This window comes from Natator depressus, chromosome 20 (genome assembly GCF_965152275.1).
Source record: "Natator depressus isolate rNatDep1 chromosome 20, rNatDep2.hap1, whole genome shotgun sequence".
NCBI lineage: Eukaryota > Metazoa > Chordata > Testudines > Cheloniidae > Natator > Natator depressus.
The window spans coordinates 1,746,669-1,764,231 of NC_134253.1; the positions used below are offsets into that span (position 1 = coordinate 1,746,669).

At 63.8% G+C, this 17,563-nt stretch overlaps 1 protein-coding gene across 1 annotated transcript; it reads left to right on the plus strand.

Annotated features, from left to right (window-relative positions):
* Nucleotides 1-101: 101 nt before the first annotated feature.
* Nucleotides 102-11,328, plus strand: TROAP (trophinin associated protein). The gene is made up of 17 exons (XM_074935792.1): nt 102-220; nt 1,244-1,534; nt 2,767-2,986; nt 3,714-3,883; nt 4,557-4,650; nt 4,903-5,021; nt 5,553-5,761; nt 6,132-6,178; nt 6,781-6,938; nt 7,327-7,420; nt 7,594-7,718; nt 8,244-8,342; nt 8,651-8,725; nt 9,122-9,229; nt 9,584-9,737; nt 10,012-10,229; nt 10,621-11,328. Exons 2-17 carry the CDS (start codon nt 1,298-1,300, stop codon nt 10,714-10,716), a joined length of 2,223 nt encoding a protein of 740 aa, XP_074791893.1. The 5' UTR covers nt 102-220; nt 1,244-1,297; the 3' UTR covers nt 10,717-11,328.
* The last annotated feature ends 6,235 nt before the right edge of the window (nt 11,329-17,563 follow it).

A 17,563-nucleotide genomic window follows, 5' to 3' on the forward strand; every position in this document is an offset into this window, starting at 1 on the left:
CCGACCAATCAGTCACCGCAGCTCCGCCCTACGCCTTGCGTCGCCCAGGCCCCGCCTCCCTTGCTCCCGATTGGCTCGCTCTACGATCGACCCCGCCCCTCAGGCGGAGGCAGGTGGCCAATCAGCGCCCTTGGTATTTTACAAACCGGCGGGGAGCTGCCGCCTGGCCCCGAGCCGCTGAGCGGAGCGGGGCGGACGCAACCGAATCAACCGGGAGCAGGTGGGGTGGGGGAGTCCGCGGGGGCGGGGCCCTGGGCTTATGGGGGGGCTCCCTGCCTCGGGGGGCCTGGGTTGGGGGGCAAGGGGGGGTCCCTGGCCTGAGGCTCCCGAGGCGGGGGCAGTAGCGGGGGGACCCCCTGGGGGTTCCTGGCATGGGGGGCGTTTGGGGATGAGGTGTCCATGGGGGGGGCCCTGGGGTGGGGGCGGGGGCCTCGGAGGGTAGTTGGGAGGGGGGTTTCTGGGGGCTGTCGTGGTTGGATGCGTCTCTGGAGGGGTTTCCCTGTGGGGGGAGGTGGGGTTCCCTGAGAGCAGTGGGGTGGGGGATTCTCTGGGCTGTTGCCCAGTAGGGGGCCCCCTGGGGACCAGCAAGGGGGGGGCCCCCTGGGGACCAGCAAGGGGGGGTATGGGTGGGGGGCAGTAGTGGATTGTGCAGAGCTGGGGCAGGGGACAATGTGGTGGGCAGCACGGAGGAGACTGTCGGGCAGAGGTTGCAAGTGGGTGCGAACGGCAGGGACTTGTTGGCCTCGGCCCTTGGGGTGTGGGTGAGCCTCCCCTGGGGCCAGGGCTGGTGGCATTATGCGCGGGGCAGAGAGCCTGTGGCTAGTGTTGACCCTTCACTAGCCGTGTAGCTCCCTGGCTGGCCCAGCGGGGATGGGCTCCGTGCGCTGCAGCATGAAATGGGCGAGTGAACTGGGGCAGACTCTGCAGTGGCCAGGATCCAGCCACATGGGGTCATTGCTCTGGGCCTGTAGCCAGTCCCCAGCCGGCTCGGGAGAGAATTCCCCATGGGCTAGTGCTGCCAGCTCAGGTCCAGCCAGGGGGCTGGACTTGAAGAGCCCAGCAGTGGGTCTCCTCTGGTGTGGTGGGGAGGTGGTTACACGCTCTGCATGTTACACCCTCTTCAGCTCCTGGGAGCTTCTCTTCCGATGAAGTGAGCTGTAGCTCACGAAAGCTTATGCTCAAATAAATTTGTTAGTCTCTAAGGTGCCACAAGTCTTCCTGTTCTTTTTTTCTCTTCCTCCAGGTGCAAATGCCAGGAAAGGCGCTGCGGTGACTTTGCTTGGTGCAGCTGTCAAAAATGGCCCAGGTCGGGAAGAGTCCGGAATGGGCTTCCTTTGCCCACCCACCTCGGGGCAAATGGAAAGAGAGCTGCTCCCTGAACAGGAGCGAACCGCAGCTGGGAAAGGAGAACGAGCCCTCTGCCTGGGACGGGTCAGACACGCGGAGCCGCAGCAAGATCCCTGTCCTGTCCAAAAGCCGCCTGCCCCCGGACTTCCAGCAGTTGCACCAGGCCTGGGAGAGCCAGTTCCAGAAGGTGAATGGAGGGTGAGGGGCCGGCCTCGAAGCACCATTTGTTGGCTGGTCCCTGTGCTCGGGAGAGAGCTGCATGGAAAGAGCTGGAGAGAGGAGGAGAGAGCTGGGGCACGGCCGAGACACACAGCAGGGGCCTGTGCCACTGTGGAGTCTAGACCCCTATTTACCCCTCTTGGGCGTGGGAGCTGGTACGCTCGGCTCGCTTGGAATGTGCTCGCTTCCGAAACAAGGTGCTGGTGCCTGTGTGCTCCTGCTGATCCACAGCCCCCTTTAACAGGGGCAGGGCAAACTCTGGTGCCCCAAGCCCCCGGGAGCGCGGCGTGAAGTGCCTTAACTGCCCAGCACATTGTTAGCAGATAATCTGACTCTGGTGCATCTGATCCTGGCTGGTCCAATGTTCTAGCTGATGCCCCCTCTCCGGGTCATATGGCCACGGCTGTGATCCACTGGGAGCATCACTGAGAAGAGCTGGGGTCAGCTGGCAGGGTGCTCCGAGCCCCGCTTCCACTGGGATGCTGTGCTCCAAGGCACAAAATAGCCCACATTTCTTGTGCTGCAGCTTCGGGTGATTATAGCCCTGGAGCAACAAGGTGATCATAGGCTGTGGGGGCGTGCCCATGGTTTGACACTAGTATGGGACCAAAATCTTTATTAAAACGAGAAAAGGGGTGTGTGGAGAAAGTAGTGGATAAGAGCAGGGGAGACAAGGCCGGGGGTTCCGTAGCTGTCTTTGGGGCAGGGAGTGTGGTGTAGTGGTTAGACATTGGCTGGGAGTCAGGCCTCCTGGGTTCCATTCCCACCTCTGTGACTGATGTGTGATGTCAGGCAAGATGCTTCCCCGCCTAGTGCCTCAGTTTCCCTCTCTAATGGGGATGCGTCTCTTGCTCCTTACGCTTATGGCAGTTGGTAGAGGACAGGCACGACACACGGTGCCCCATGCCGCGTCCATGCTTGTCGCTGCGGTGTAGGTACGCCTGGCAGCGAAAGGCTCCGGCCCTGGGGAAGGGCTCTGGCAGCGGGGAGTCAGCAGGGTGCGACACTCAATAGCAGCATAGACATGGGAGATGCTGCTTGGGTGCACAAAGCCGTGTGGGGGTGTCCCCGGGGGATCAGGTGTGGATGGCACTCGCCTCAGCTGGGTCTCACTGTCTGTGCTGCCGTGCTCGTGGGGTGTGCAGCGTTCGCACTCTGCATGTCTTCATCTCCCAGGTGACTGTCTTTCTGTCCTGCCAGGGGAAGACTACTGGTAAGAAGCCCTGTCCGCAGACCTGTCCCTTTAACCTGACCTGCAAAGGGGACAAGTTCCACGTTGATATGGCTGCAGCCACGGAGCCGCCGGCGGGATCCCCGGAGCCGCTGAGCAGAAGCCAGCCCAGAGGCCCCCTGGAGGAGATACACCTGGGGGCAGCAGCCCAGAAGACCACACCAGGCACCAGCCTCCCCAGGGGCAAAGGTACCGGCTCTCGTGCTGAAAACCAGTGCTTGTGCAGTCCCAGCCTCTGCCAGCAGGGGGCCCCAGGCTCCTTTCCTGACATCTGTCTCCTGCTGTGATGCTCTCACATCTCACAAGCTAAGCAGGACTGAGCCTGGACACCGTGTGGATGGGAGACCTAGAGAGACAACTGGTTGCTGCAGGAAACTCTCCTGGCAACTTGTACTTGGGGCTCTTCCCACTGAGTCAGTGCTGGCCCTGGTCCCCCAGTGTGGGCCTGGGGTGCTCGGCTGCAGGAACAGGGTAGGGGGCTGCTGAGCACAGTCCCCTGGGGCGCGGTGGAGTTGGAGTACCATCTTTCTGACGAGTGGTGAGGCCCAGGGTCTGGCTACCTCTGCCAGGTGCCACGGCACATTTCCCAAGTGCCCAGGTCCAGAACCCTGGCGTTTCATTGGGCGTTGGGCCACGTGTCCTAGCCCAGCTCCGGTAAGTGCATTCGTTGCCCTGGCAATGTCGGCTGCCTTTGGGATTCTTTGCTGTCTAGTCCTGCAGTGTTGCTCTGCACTGTGACCTGGCGGCACCACTCTGCCCCAGAGGTGGCCGCATTTCAGAGCGAGGTGATCTTGTAAAGCATTTTGGGGTCCTTCAGGATGAAGGACGGGCTAAGATCACAGGATGTGGGGGGCCAAGCTACCTGTGGCTTAGTGGTTCCGTTTCGGCCCCTTGACCACCGTGGTATCTCTTGCAGAAGTTGACCCAGTGGAGTTCGTGGCTGACCCGGCGGCTTTGGCCAGCATCCTCTCCAATGTGGGGCTGGCAAACAGCACGCTGGGTGTGGCCAGGAAACCCAGCCTGGCCCGGCGGGTCCTTCTGAGGGGGAGCAGGGGCAACTCGGTCCACGCCAGCGGGTCTGCACGGGTAAGTCCTGTCATCCCGGGCCCAGCTGTGGAACCAGCTCCCTGCTTACGCTGTGGCTGGCTGGCCCGCCCTGTTGTGGATCCACCTGGCTCGCTCTGAGCCCCGGGGCCGGCACACAGTAGGGTCAGCACAGGTCCTGAGGTACCTCATCAGCTCGTGCTGATGGGCCATGGAGGGAGGGGACTCTTCTTTTAAAGGGACAGTGTTATGATGAAAACTATTAACAAATTGTCCTCCTTGTAAGCGGGGGTGGTGGAGTGGGGGGCTTGGTGCCAGGACTCCTGGGTTCTACCCCAGCTCTGGGAGGAGAGCAGGGTCCAGTGGGCTAGGGCGAGGAAGGGCCTGGACACTAGGACTCCTGGGTACTACCCCCGGTTCTGGGCGCAGAGTGGGGTCGTGGAGGTGGGAGTCCTGGGTTCTATTCCTAACTGGCTACGTTGTCTCAGTTTCCCCATGTGTAAGAGGGAGATGATGGCCTCCTTTCTACGGTGGGCTGAGGTCTGAGCTCCTTTGTCTGTAAATTGCTTTGATGTCTCGAGGAAGTTCTGACTTCTCTGCTTTTCTCCTGAACACAGCGAGCTTGCAGCCCCCTCGCACTAGGGCTTTAGTAAGGGGTGGGTCTGGGACCCACTTTCCTAACTGGCCTCCCTGGCTGCTTCTCTCTTTCCCCCAGACTGGGTGTGGTTCCCTGTACGTGGCCTCGGGGACCCCTGCCTTGTGCCCGGATCCAGCCCGCACCTCCTGCTTCTCCCGGCTGGCAGCTAAAGGTACAGCCCCCTGGCTCCTGCAGCTGGGGGCCCGGGTGGCCCTGGGTAGGGTGGATGGTGCAATGCAGGAGTAGCTTCCCCAGAAGGTGACCTCTTGCTGCAGGAAGCTGCCTGCGTGGGGGAGAAGGGAAGGGAGCCTGGCAGCATCTGCTGATCCTGGGCGCTTTGGCGTCATTAATATAGCGTTGATTGCTCCCCGGGCCCACTCTCGGCTCGCCGCCTGACTCCTGCCCTCTCTGCTCCGGCCCCCAGATGCAGCTCGTCGAGCCACACAGGATCCTGCTCAGCACCGTGGCCTGCTCCTTAAATCTCAGCAGATCCAGGCCCTGTCAGTGACACTGAGGGACCTGGGGTCCCGTGCCCAGCCCGCGGTGAGTGCTGGCTGGCTCCAACCTTCCTCTCTGCCTGGCTGGGCACCCATCAGAGGGCAGTGGGGCACCCACAGGGTTTGGAGGGGCTGCACTAAGTCCCAGCTCCAGCTGGCAATGCCCCGCTGCAGAGGGGCCGATGCTGGAGGGGGCTGTCTGCCTCCAGTGCTTAAGGAGACACCCTGGGGCTGACAGCTGGGAGGGGACTCGGGGGGGGGGGGGGTGGAAGGGTGCAGGGGACTCCTCATATTAGCCTCGTTCCCTGCGCAGCCCACGGCACTGGGTTCCTCTGCTCCAGAACCCGCTCTAGTTCACACCTGGCCTGGGCCAGCTGCCTCCCCGCCAGCGACTGGTGCCTGCCGCTCCCGTGGCCCCTCAGGGTGGGTCACCATGGGGCTGGATGCGTTCCGTGGGTGATGGGGTGCCCGTCTCCAGGGTGGCTCGGATGCTCCAGTTCCTTCAGTTGGGGGCAGGGCGCTGTGGGTACCATGTGCCTGCCCAGCCCCCCTTGAACCAGGTTTCTCTCGGCGCCAGGGGCACCCCGCTCTGCAGAGACTGGGCGCAGGGGCGAAGGAGGCGTGTCGGGGGCACCCGCATCCCATTGCCATGGCGATGCAGAGTGAACCAGCCAAGAGCCAGGAAGCCGGTGGAACCAGGGACCAGTCCAGCAATGGCAGGCCGGGGTCCTTGAGCGATGGCAAAAGGGGCAAGGCTGGCACTGGGGGGCAGAGTGCAGCCCACAGGTGACAGGGGAGCGCGCCATTAACGGGTACGGGGGAGGAACATACCATTAACCGCCCATCGCAGCTCTCGTGGCTCCGTGATCAGCTGGGGGTGCACAGCATGTACCTGGCATTCCCAAGGAGTATCTGCAGCCAACACTGGCCCCGTCGCCTCGTCTGGAGCCAGGTTATGATGGATTATACAGGGGGGCCCTGTGCTGACACCCGGCCAACTCTCTACACACAGACCTCTGCCCCCTGCTGGGATCCTGAGCCGGGGGTTCAGACCCAAGGGGCAGGGGAGCCTGGGACTCGGGTGGCAAACAGTGCCCTGCACCTGCCCTAGTCGGCAAGGGTGGGGAATGAGCAGCCCCTGTTTTCTCTGCTTCAGCAGCAGCTCACCCTCAAGGACGGATCCCGTGGGAGCATCAGAGACAGGTAAGAGCCCATGTCCCGTAAGCCTGGAATAGATCCCAGGAGTCCTGACTCCCAGCACCCCCTGCTCTAACCCACCAGACCCCACTCACCTCCCAGAGCTGGGATAGAACCTAGGAGTCCTGACTCCCCTGCCCAGCCCAGCCCAAATTCCATCTCGTCTCATGAGTGATGCAATGTCGGGCACTTCCACAGGCCACCGTGATGCCCTTGTCGTGCCCCCCCGGTCCCTGCCCCCCATGGCTGATGACCAGGCTTGGAGGGGTTAGATTGATATCAGTCAGTGTCAGGACGTGTATTTCACTGGAATCCACGAACACGCCACCCATTGGAAGCACGGCCAGCCAGAGCCGCCGTCCGGCCCTTCCTTGGCAGGGCTGGGCGTGTGATGTCCATAGTTTGTGTGTTAAGCGTTATAGACGTTTTGAATCTCAACGTGTACTGTCTCCGCTCTGCTATTTTCAGAGCTGCAGGGTCAGACCATTTAAATCGCTGGAAATAGGGAAAAACGCTTAAAAACATTGACATTAGCCATCAGAAATGTAAACCAAACCGGACTCCTACCGAGCCAGTTGCTGACAGTCTCCTCTCCCCCGTCCCTGCAGAGGAGTTCGTGCCGGACCTAGATGCCCTGGCCAGCGTCCTCTCCAACGTGGGACTGAGCCACGCTGCCCTGGGGCCCACGGGGAAGCTCAGTCTGGCTCGGAGGGTGCCAGTGAAGGGGCTGCGGGGCGTCCCGCCCTCCACTCAGGGGAGCCCCACGGTGAGCTGTTCAGGGGTCTCGAAGCCTGGCCTTGTGGCTTGGTCCTTGTTGGGATCATGTCTCCTATCTGGGGCAGCCGGTGCTGGGGGCACTTCCTCTGCCCAGCGCTTTGTGGGATCCACACCTGGGGGGCTGGCACCAGTGGGGCAGGAGGAGGGGATTGCAGCAGCTGGGCTGGCCCCTCCAGCCGTAGCTTGGCCCAGCCAGCGCCTGCGGTGATGGGGTTAGGTGCAGCCCCAGCTGCTGAGAGGTGGGCAGGGTAGCAGCAGCCCAACACAGGGGTTTGAGGTGTGCCTGGCTCTGGCCTCTGGCCCACAGGGGCTCAGCACCCTGCCCTTGCCATCTTCAGAGCAGAGGGGGCTGAGGTGGCCTTTTCTCTCCCCCTCAGGGCAGCAGGACCTCGCTGCTGAGACCTCAGATCAGCGTCCCCCCAAAGGGCGACTTCGGCCGTGCCTCCTGCTACTCCACACAGGGACTTAAAGGTACAGACCCCTCCCCTGTTCCTGGGATCCAGCGTGGGGGGTGGGAGCAGATGGGGGAGGGTCTGTTTGTGCTTGGGCTCTGGGGGCTCCTTCCTATGCACGAGCCACAAGTCCCGGGGGTGGGGGAGAATTGGTGCCAGGGTTCACTGCCTTCGGCCTCCCCTTCTCTCCAGGTGCTGAGGCCCCGGATGGCCTCCAAGCAGCCCAGCTGGCTGGCACGCCCAGGACCCGGGAGATCAGCCGCTCTTCGCCCTTTGGCTCCGCCAGGAGGGTGCCCGTCACACAGCCCCAGTCCCTGGTTTGTACCCTTGGGCGGGGCAGGGGGTGGGAATCCCCTCAGGGAGGGGGTTGGTCTGAGCAGCTCCTGTCACCCGGACATGCCCTCTGCTCAGCAGGTCCCCTCCCTCACCAAACATGACCCATAGATGGGACCCAGGCGTCCCCTGGGGTCTGCCTAGGAGTTACAGCCGGGGGCCTGGGAGCCAGGACTCCTGGGTTCTGTCCCCCGCTCGGGGAGGGGAATCTAGTGGGTTGGGCGGGGCTGGGAGCCAGGACTCCTGGGTTCTCTCCTTGGCTGTGCTGCACTCACTGGTCCCTCCCCCGTCCGTGAGGCAGGGGGCTGCCAGGCTGGGCCCTGTTCAGCCCGGCCTGGGGCCGTGTCCACGTGTCCTAGGATGGACTCACTGCAGCGCCTGGCTCTCCAGCCAGGGGAGCCGAAGGAGACCCTGGCCAGTCCGTGCAGGGTCTGTTCCCTGGGGCAGCCCCAGTCAGACCCAGCCCCATGCGCTGGGCGCTGTCCACATGAAACCTTCTCCCCTCGCAGCACCGTACCTGCTTCTCCACCCGCCGCCTGGCCGTCTTCCCCCGCACACCCCGCACCGGGGGGGCCCTGGACAAGCGCCCGGCACAGGGAGTGCTGCAGGTGGGTGGGGATGGGGCTTTGGGGGGCAGGGACAGATCAACTTGGTCCCAGGGTGCTGTGCCTGGATGGGGGAGGGGTCCGGCTCCTGGGCTGTTGGGGAGCAGTGGCCCTGCTCAGGGTCTGAGGGGTGGGGTGCCCCCTTGCTGACAGGCAGGCTCAGGGCTCTGCCAGCCCTTGCCTCCCCAGAACTGAGCCAAGCCCGGTTGTCCGAGCCCCAGAACAAGCCGGGTTCCTGTCTGCAGGGGTGGTGGCGGTGGCCACATCCCATTGCCTGTAAGCCTTCGCTGACCCTGTGTTCCCATTTCTAGACCCCAGCCAGGTGGGCTGGCGGCCTCTCCCCGGAGCCCAGAAGCCCTGACCCCGATGAGTCAGCCTTGCCATTGGTGAGTGCCCTGGGGCTGCGGGGACGTGAGGAGACCCAGCCGGGGGATTCCCTTCCTTTGGCCAAATGCCAGCTGAGCCCATCCCACTCTGGGACACCAGCCCTGGAAGGGGGCTGCCGTGGGGTCTGACCGGTGTATTGGGGGCTGTGTGACTTCCCCCCTCCAGGATCCTCTATCCTAGCTGAATTTGGGCCCCCCCCCATGGCAAAGAGCATGGGGGGGGTGCTGAGTGGGGGTTGGAATTGGACCATTCTGCAGCTTCTGTGGGGAAGATCATTCCGTGCCCCCCCCAACCCCCGGGAAGGGCCTGGGCTGAGCTCAGGCGGGGGCCCTGCAAGCGGGGAGGGGGTTCTGTGCTGGGTCTGGTCCCACGCCCCTGATGGTGCCTCCCCCCAGGAGAAGATCGTGGTGCGGCTCTTCGGGGACGGGGAGAGCCAGGCGGCCACGGAAGCGTCAGTGAGGAAAGCGCTCGCCCGGCCCGGCGAGGGGGGCAGCAAGATGCAGGTAGGAGGGGGGCCTGGCTCGGTCCTGCAGGCACGGGCGGGAGCCCCCAGTCTCCCGGGGGCAGCATGGCCTGAGAGGCCAGCGTGGTGGTGAGGATGGGGTGGCCTCCCTCGGATACTGGGGGGGTGGGCTGGGGGGTCCTGTTCTGACTCTCTCTCCTCCCGGCAGTGCATCGAGTTCCTGGCCCGGCTCCTGCGGAAGGAGGTGGAGGGGGCGGGTGGCTCCTCCAGCCTGGATGAGCTCCAGAGCCTGCTGGCTGCCTGCACCCCGTCGCCCAGGCCCCCCCGCACGCCCCCTCCCCTGCCAGCAGCCGGCAGCAGGCTGAAGCAACTCCCCTCCCCCTCTTCGTGCCAGGACCCTGGGCAGGGCCCTGCCAGCAGGACGATGCCCCCGGCCAGCTCTGCAGCCTTCCCTGCGGCGGGCACCACGCTCACCTTCTCCTCCCAGCGGCCCGTCTGCTCCCACCCTCTCATCCACTCCCTGAGGTCCCCCACCGCCAGCGGGGGTGCTGCAGGTAGGACATGGCTCCTTCACCCCGTCGCCAAGTGCCCCCGGGGGCTACAGGGCTTCTTTGGACCCCCCTGTCCCCGTCCCCGTCTGCCAGCTACCTGGCCACTGAGCTGATGGGAAATGGCCAATAGGGGGCGCTGGCTCCAATCCAGCCCCGGGGTGTTCAGGTCTCCATTTCTGCAGCCCCTGTGGCTGGCCGGACCCGGGGGGAACAGGACGGATGGACGGACTGCGGGCTCCAGGCCCCCCAGGTGGCTCACGTTCCCTCTCACCTGCAGGGGCCAGGGCTGCCCCTGCAACATCCCCCTCCCGCGTGGCCCTGGTGAAGCAGCGGTTCAGGGACCTGCTCAGCGCCCCCCAGCGCTTCCAAGAGGCCTGCCTGGACGACGAGTGTGCCTTCTACATGGGCCGACCCCCCGGCAGCCAGGCCCCGGCCCCCCGCTGCTGCACGGACCCTGTGGCCACGCTGCTGGAGGCGCAGGAAACCACAGTGAGTCGCTGGCCCTTCCCCTCAGTGTCTGTTCCCTGGGATTTCCGGCATTTGAGGGGTGGGGGCTGAGCCCTGGTGCCAAACCAACTGGTCCCTGGGGAAAGAAGAACTGAGTCAGGACTCCTGGGTTCTCTCCCAGACTCTAGTGGGTTTGTGGGGGGGGGGGGGGGGGGCCAGGACTCCTGGGTTCTCTGCCTGGCCCTGGAAGAAGGAGCTAGTGGTTTAGTGAGGTGGATGCTGGGAGCCAGGACTCCTGCTTTCCAGTGCCCTCTCCTCCCCACGCTGGGCATAGAGCCCAGAACTCCTGGGTCCCAGCTGTGGGCACTGGGAGGGGTGGGGGGGGCAGCGTATGTCATGAGATGAGATCCCAGCCTCAGTCTCTCCCCTCCAGCACTTTATCCCCATCGTGCAGCCGGCACCTGGTGGCCCCGCAGGGGAAGCCAGGAGTTCCCTACAGGCAGCCCTGCCGCTCCAGCCCTTGAGATGACGACGGGGAACCAGACCCACTTGAGCCGGTGCCTGCCCAGGTCCTGCCACAGATCTGCTCCCCACTGGCAGTCATGGCAGGGGCTCCCCCCTCAGCACAGGTGGGGTCTGGCATGCCCCCCACCTGTGTCCCATGCCAATGGATGGGCCGGGTGGGCACCTCCCTTTCTTCGTTCCAGGGGCACATCGGTGGCACCGGGCGGGCCCCACGTCACCCTGGCCTGTCCAGGACTCCTGACCTGAGGGTGGCTTCTCTAGCCAGCCCCCCCGGACCCCTTGCTGGAGACGCCACCTTGAGCGCTGGGGGGCGAGCAAGGCAGCCTCTGGTGCCCCCTACTGGCGTCTGCCCAGCTGCTGCTCAGGCCGGGCCTGTCACATCACCTGCCCGCCGGAGCTCCCAGACCCGCCAGCTGCCGCTGGCCTGGATCGCAGCCTCTGGGCCTCTGCGCCTTCCCGTGTGATCTGCAGGCACGTCAGTGACCCCTGCAGAGTCTCTAGGACCTCCCTGGGCCTAGCCCCCCTCGGCCCCTCTCTCTATTTATTACCAGCCCAAAGCCCGGGGGGCTGGGAAGCAGCAAACTCGTTTTGAATGAGGAGCTGTCTGTTACTATGGCACCCTAATAAAGTATCGTTTACACTTGGCTGCTGTTGTAGGGTCTCCTGTTCTGCTCTAGGCCCTACAAGCTGTGCAACAACCCTGCACCCTTATCCCACCACCTAGATACTTAAGAACTGCATAGGGGAAACTGAGGCACCCTTCTCTCTCCCAGGGCCAAGCCGCAGGCTCCTCTGCCCTGAGACTGCTCACCGCAGTCCCCAGGGGGACCCCGTTACTGCACAGTCCTTCTTGCTGGTCACATGCTCCCAGGGGTTAACCACCCCCCAAAACGGCTCCTCTCTGAGCCTTCAGCACGCCTGGTCCTTATCAATCCCCCTTCGTTTTACTGCTCCCCTGTCACTTACTGCAGGAAGCACTATCTGTGTGGTGCAGTACATCCCACCGCTGCCACCAGCTGTCACGGAGTCCCCGCGCGATGCTCTGGCACTGCTTCCCTACAAACCCAGGCAGGACTCTGGGGGAGTCTCCTTTCTGTGAGCAGCCTGTCTTCGGGACACGCAGCTCACACAGCTTCCACCTTCCTGGGTCTGACCCCGGAGCATTCAGCCTCCTCTGCCCCTCCGTGCGCTTCCTACAGCGAGTCCGCCCAGGCGGGGTCTTGGGGCAGCCAGAGGGTCCTGCCCCCCAACTCCGCAGTCAGACGTGACTCTCAGCCAGCCAGTAAAACAGAGGTTTATTAGATGACAGGAACATGGTCTAAAGCAGAGCTTGTAGGTGCAGAGAACAGGACCCCTCAGCTGGGTCCATTATGGGGGGCAGTGAGCCAGACAACCCCGTCTCCACTTCACTCCATGACCCAGCCAGCCCCAAACTGAAACTGTCTCCAGCCCCCCCTCCTTTGGGCTTTGTCCCTGTCCCGGGCCAGGAGGTCACCTGATTCCTTTTTTCTCCAACCCTTTAGCTCTCACCTTGCAGGGGGGAAGGGCCCAGGCCATCAGTCACCAGGAAACAGGGTGTTGGCCATTGTCTGTGTCCAGACCCCTGCACACACCTGCCCTCTAGGGCTCTGCAAGGATCATACACCCTTACCCCACCCCCTAGATACTTAAGTACTGCCTAGGGGAAACTGAGGCGCCCCCACACTATTCAGAGGAAACATTAAGAACAGTCCCGCTTTGTCACAGGTGGTTACACTTCCCGTGCCTTCGGAGCTGTGTCCCTTCCATAACAGCCCGGCCCCTGGAGCAACGGGGCTGCAGCAGCTGCTTCTGGGGTGGAGCACAGCTGCTGTTCAACAGCCTCCCAGAGCTAAGAGCAGGGGTGAGGGAAGTGGGAGGGCATCTGATCCCCCTGCTGGGTCCAGGGAAAGTGCCTGGTAAGGGCAGGCTCCTGCCTCTGCCCAGAGCTGGCTGCACTTAGCAGGGCCTGGGTTTTGGCAGATCTCGCCTGTCGAGGGGAAGCTGCTGTAGCAGCCCCTGGCTGGGCGTTTAGCGGGGTAAGTTACTGCCGGGGATGAGGGGCAGCAACCTGGGGGGGTCTGTGCTGGCAGAGCTCCCTGGGGGTGTCTCAGGCAAAGGGTGGGCCTGGCAGCCAGCTGTCTGGGCTGGGCGAGGCAGAGAGCATGAGCATGGCACTGGGAGAGCTGGGCCTAGGACTCCTGGGTTCCATTCTCATCTCTTCTCCTCCCTGCCCCCCTCTGCCTCACTTTCCCCACCTGTAAAACCGGGAGGATCCCAACCCCATCCTGGGGGAATAATGAACCCCGGCTCATCAGAGCAGCCACAGGAGGTGCGGGAATACCCTCCCTGTGCCCAAAGGGGAAACTGAGGCAGAGACACACTGTGAGTTGTCTGAGTCCACAGGAGAGCCACAGTCCGTCTCAGTTTGTGTGGCGTGGTGCCCCCTCCTCCACCCCGCGCCTGCCTGGGAAGGGAGGGGGCTGGGCTCTGAGACCATTGTTCACCAGGAATGGGGGGTCAGTGTGTCCCTAGGGGCTGCCCTGAACACCCCCATGCATCCTCCTGCCCCCGCTCTGGTCCCTGCCGGGCTCCCTCACCTCCACAACCCCGCGCCTGCCTGGGAAGGGAGGGGGCTGGGCTCTGAGAGCATTGTTCACCAGGAATGGGGGGTCAGTGTGTGCCTAGGGGCTGCCCTGAACACCCCCATGCATCCTCCTGCCCCCGCTCTGGTCCCTGCCAGGCTCCCTCACATCTGCAACCCCGGGACTGCCCAAGCAGGCAGGGCCGAGAGCTTTCAGAAACTTTCCTGTGCAACCCCCCAGCTCCTCCACAACCCACGGAGGGGGGTCCTGCTGTCCCAACCCAGGTTTGCCCAGGGGCCACCCTGCCAGCACAGGGAAGGAGAAATGGGGGGTCAGACCCAGCATCCCGGCACGGGAGGAGAAAGGGAGACCCTGGGCTGGGTGAGAGAAAGGAGAAGGGGGGACACAGCCTCTGGCAGGGGAGAGATGAGGGTTGCAGGGTGTCCCTGAAATGGAGCGGGCTGGGAGCGTGCTGACCCTGGGCCGCATGGTGGGAGGGGTTGGGGGACTGCAGGGAGCTCCTGGGGCAGCACCCAGGGACCCCAGATCGGGACCAGGACCCGAACGCAGAGCAGAGCGTGGCCCTGGCCCAAACCGCCTCCAGTCCCAGCCCTGTAACATGGGCTGGTGGGCACGTGCCCCCCCATTTATCCATTCTGCCTCCCCTCGCCCAGGAGTGGGTGGTTGATGGGGGGTGGGAGCTGGTTTGGGGGGAGGAAACGGACACCTGAAAAGTGAACTCCCGTTGAATGGCGGGGCCCGGGGCCTGTCTCAGCGCTGCCTTCCCAGCCTGATTTGCCGATTACCGGCGTCCCGGGGCAGCGGGCGGGGAGCTCATTACAGGCGGGCACCGCGGGGCAGCCATCAGCATGGGGACAGGGCGAGCCGGCACAGACGGGGGGGGGACGGGACACGGTACTGGGCCCGTGTGTGCACGCGGCCTGTCTGCCTGCACACGCATGTGCACCGAGAGCGTCACTGCCCGGGGGGGCCCGACGGGCTGCAGGTAGCACACAGCCAGCGGTGTCTTTGCTGACATGCTGCAGACACGGGGGGGGGCAGGCATGTCCCGCTGGGGCACCACGTGTGCGTGGGGCTGTCACGGCCACTAGGCAGGGCCCGCTGGCAGGGGGGGTGCACGGGCGGGGCTGGGATACAGACACGACATGTGTGTAACGCGACTGGAGCACGGATGGCCAGGTCATGCTACGTGCATGCAGACAAACGCGTGCGGGCAGGCATGCTCCCCGTTCAGGGCAGGCTGGGGGTGGCCACACTACTCCCCCCCACCCCACACCCAGACGCAGGGTTGCATACAGTGCATGGGGGTCGCACAAGGGGCCCAGCTGCTGGTGTGTGGCCCGAACTCTCCTAGCAGGACACTGCCTCCCTATAACCGGCACAGGGGGGGCACTGCACCCCCCAGGCTGGGTGGCAGTGGGGGTGGGGGTTACTTTGTCTCTCTTGGGGCAGTTTGCAGGGTGAGCAGGAGAAACGGCAGGGCTCAGAGCTGCCAAAGCCCAGGGGTGCTCAGTGCAGGATTTGGGGTGCGTCAGACAGTATTGGGGGGGGAGTCTGGGGAGAGCCGTGCCTGAGTGCCCCATCTATGCCTCTCCTCTTTCACCACCATCAAAGCCCCCGGTCCCCTCCCCATGGGTGCCCCCTCATCTGGCCAGGGTGGGATCGAGGGGGGATCTTGTGAAAAACACCCCAGTGAGATGCACGCCCATCCCTGTGCAATGTAGCTGGTGCTCAGCTGCCTTGCCCCACCCCAGCAGTGGCTGCATTTCCGCCCTGGGTGGGTGAGCCCTGTGCTGTGATGCACCATAGCTGTATGGCACCCCTACCCCACATGCAGGGTCACACTCACACCCACAGACACGTGCACTGGCCAATGTGGTTAATTAACACTAATTGGCCAAGCAAAGGGGCTGGAATTGGAGATGAGGTTGGGAAAAGATTTCCTACAGCTGTGATCACCCTGACAGCAGTGCCCTGGTGGGAGCCCAGCACTGTGAACTTCCCCACAGCAGTGTCCTGGACTCAGGACTCCAGTGTTGCAAGCTTCCTGACAGCAGTGCCCAGGACCTCAGTGTGGTAAGCTTCCCAACAGCAGTGCCCTGTGTGTGCCCTTCTCCGCAGATGTGTCGCTCCTTGGCGAGGACTCCTAGTGGTCAGAGAAGGGGAGGTGAGGCGCCCCAGACCCTGGGGAGACAGAGAAGCCAGGAGAAGCCCCCGGCTGGGGCTGGCAAGGAAGGCGTTAAAGTGCCGGCAGCCACCTCTGTGGGGGTGGAGGGGCCATGAGCATTCGCGGGCCAGGGAAGGAGCCAGGATCCTGGAGCAGGGACTTGGTGACACATGTTAAATGCATCCGCGGGGGAAGGGAGGGCAGGCCTGCAGCAAGGAAGGGGTTAACGAGAGGGGTCACACCCAGGCCCAGAACCCCCTTGGCCTCAGCCTGGGGCTCTGGCACCCTCCAACCCGCTGCATCCTGGGCGCTGGCTTCTGTTACTGCCCAGAGAACCGGCTGGCCCCGTGCGCGGCAAGGGAGCTGGTGCCCACAGGCGGGGCTGGGACCCAGCATCGCAGCTCAGGTGATCATCCCTCCCTTCGGGGCTCCAGCTGGAGGCGGGATCCTCCTTCGCTTCCCGGCAGCATTGCAGTGTGGCTGTTAACCCGCCGCTGTGCCTCACCCCAGAGGTGGCTGCAGATCAGTGGTGGGTGAGTGAGCCCCGTGCACGACTGCATTGTGGCAACAGAGAAAACCCCTCCAAAGTGCGAGTCCAAAACCAGAGTGTTTTAATGGCGGATCAAACACAGAGCCTGGCGATCGGAGACATGGGTTCGAGGGGCCCCTGGTGTGAGCGGCCCCGGGCGGGTTAATCGCAGCGAAGTGCCCCGGCCCCTGGACAGTTCCAACAGGTCACTGTACAGCCCCCTCCCGCGGCCTGTGGGCGGTGAGCGGCCAGCACATGGGGCTTGCATGCAGGGGGCAGCGTGCATGTGCGCAGAAGTGGGGGGTGGCTGGGGTGATGAGGGGTGAAGGGGAAAGATGGATCGAGGCGGGTGAATTGGAGAACACCCCGTGCAGGTGCAAACATACTTGCACATGTGCGTGCAAACACCTGCAGATCCCCCTGCTGCACATCCACGTGTGCTCACTCAGACACGTGCCTGCAAAGCACCCATGTGATACGCACACGCCCTGCCACGCTCATGGGGCAGAAAGAGCCAGCCCAGGTCTCTCTGTCGGGGAAGAGCCACGGGGGTGGCTGGGCCTGGCGGTTCGCTGGTGGGTGGGCGCGAGTGGGGCAGCGATCGGGGGTGTTTCTGCGGGTATGTGTGGGTCTGGGAGGATCTGACGGGGGATGTGGGGTGTACACTGGAACAGTTGTGGGGTGCGGTGGAGTTTTGCAGTGATGCTCTGTGTGTGATGGGGGAACGGCAGTGGGGGGCTGTGCGGGGCAGGGGGTGTTGTGGGTATGGGGGAGGGGAATGGCTGTGGGGGGCTGTGGGTATGGGGGAGGGGAATGGCTGTGGGGGGGCAGGGGGTGTTGTGTGTATGGCGGAGGGGAAAGGCAGTGGGGGGGGTGTCGCAGGGGCTCAGCCGCAGCCCGGCTCTGCCCCAACCATCTTGTTTCGTTGCTCGCTAGGAAGATGCTGGGGCAGAGTCTGGGCATCGCCCTTGTGGCACAGGCTCCCCGCCCCACCCCCACAATACAGCCCCCACCCCCTGTGACGAAGCGGGACTGTTCTTAATGTTTCCTCTGAATGGTGTGGGGGTGCCTCAGTTTCCCCTAGGCAGTTCTTAAGTATCTAGGGGGTGGGGTAAGGGTGTATGATGGTTGCAGAGCCCTAGAGGGCAGGTGTGTGCAGGGGTCTGGACACAGAGAAGGGCCGACACCCTGTTTCCTGGCCACTGATGGCCTGGGCCCTTCCCCCCTGCAAGGTGAGAGCTAAAGGGTTGGAGAACAAAGGAATCCGGTGACCTCCTGGCCCAGGACAGGGACAAAGCGGGGGCAGGGGGCTGGAGGGAGTTTCAGTTTGGGGCTGGCTGGGGACGAGGAGTGAAGGGCAGACGGGGTTTGGCTCACTGCCCCCCAAAATGGACTCGGCTGAGGGGTCCTCTTCTCTGCACCTACAAGCTCTGTGTTAGACCATGTTCCTGTCGTCTAATAAACCTTCTGTGTTACTGGCTGGCTGAGAGTCCCGTCTGACTGCGGAGTTGGGGGGCAGGACCCTCTGGCT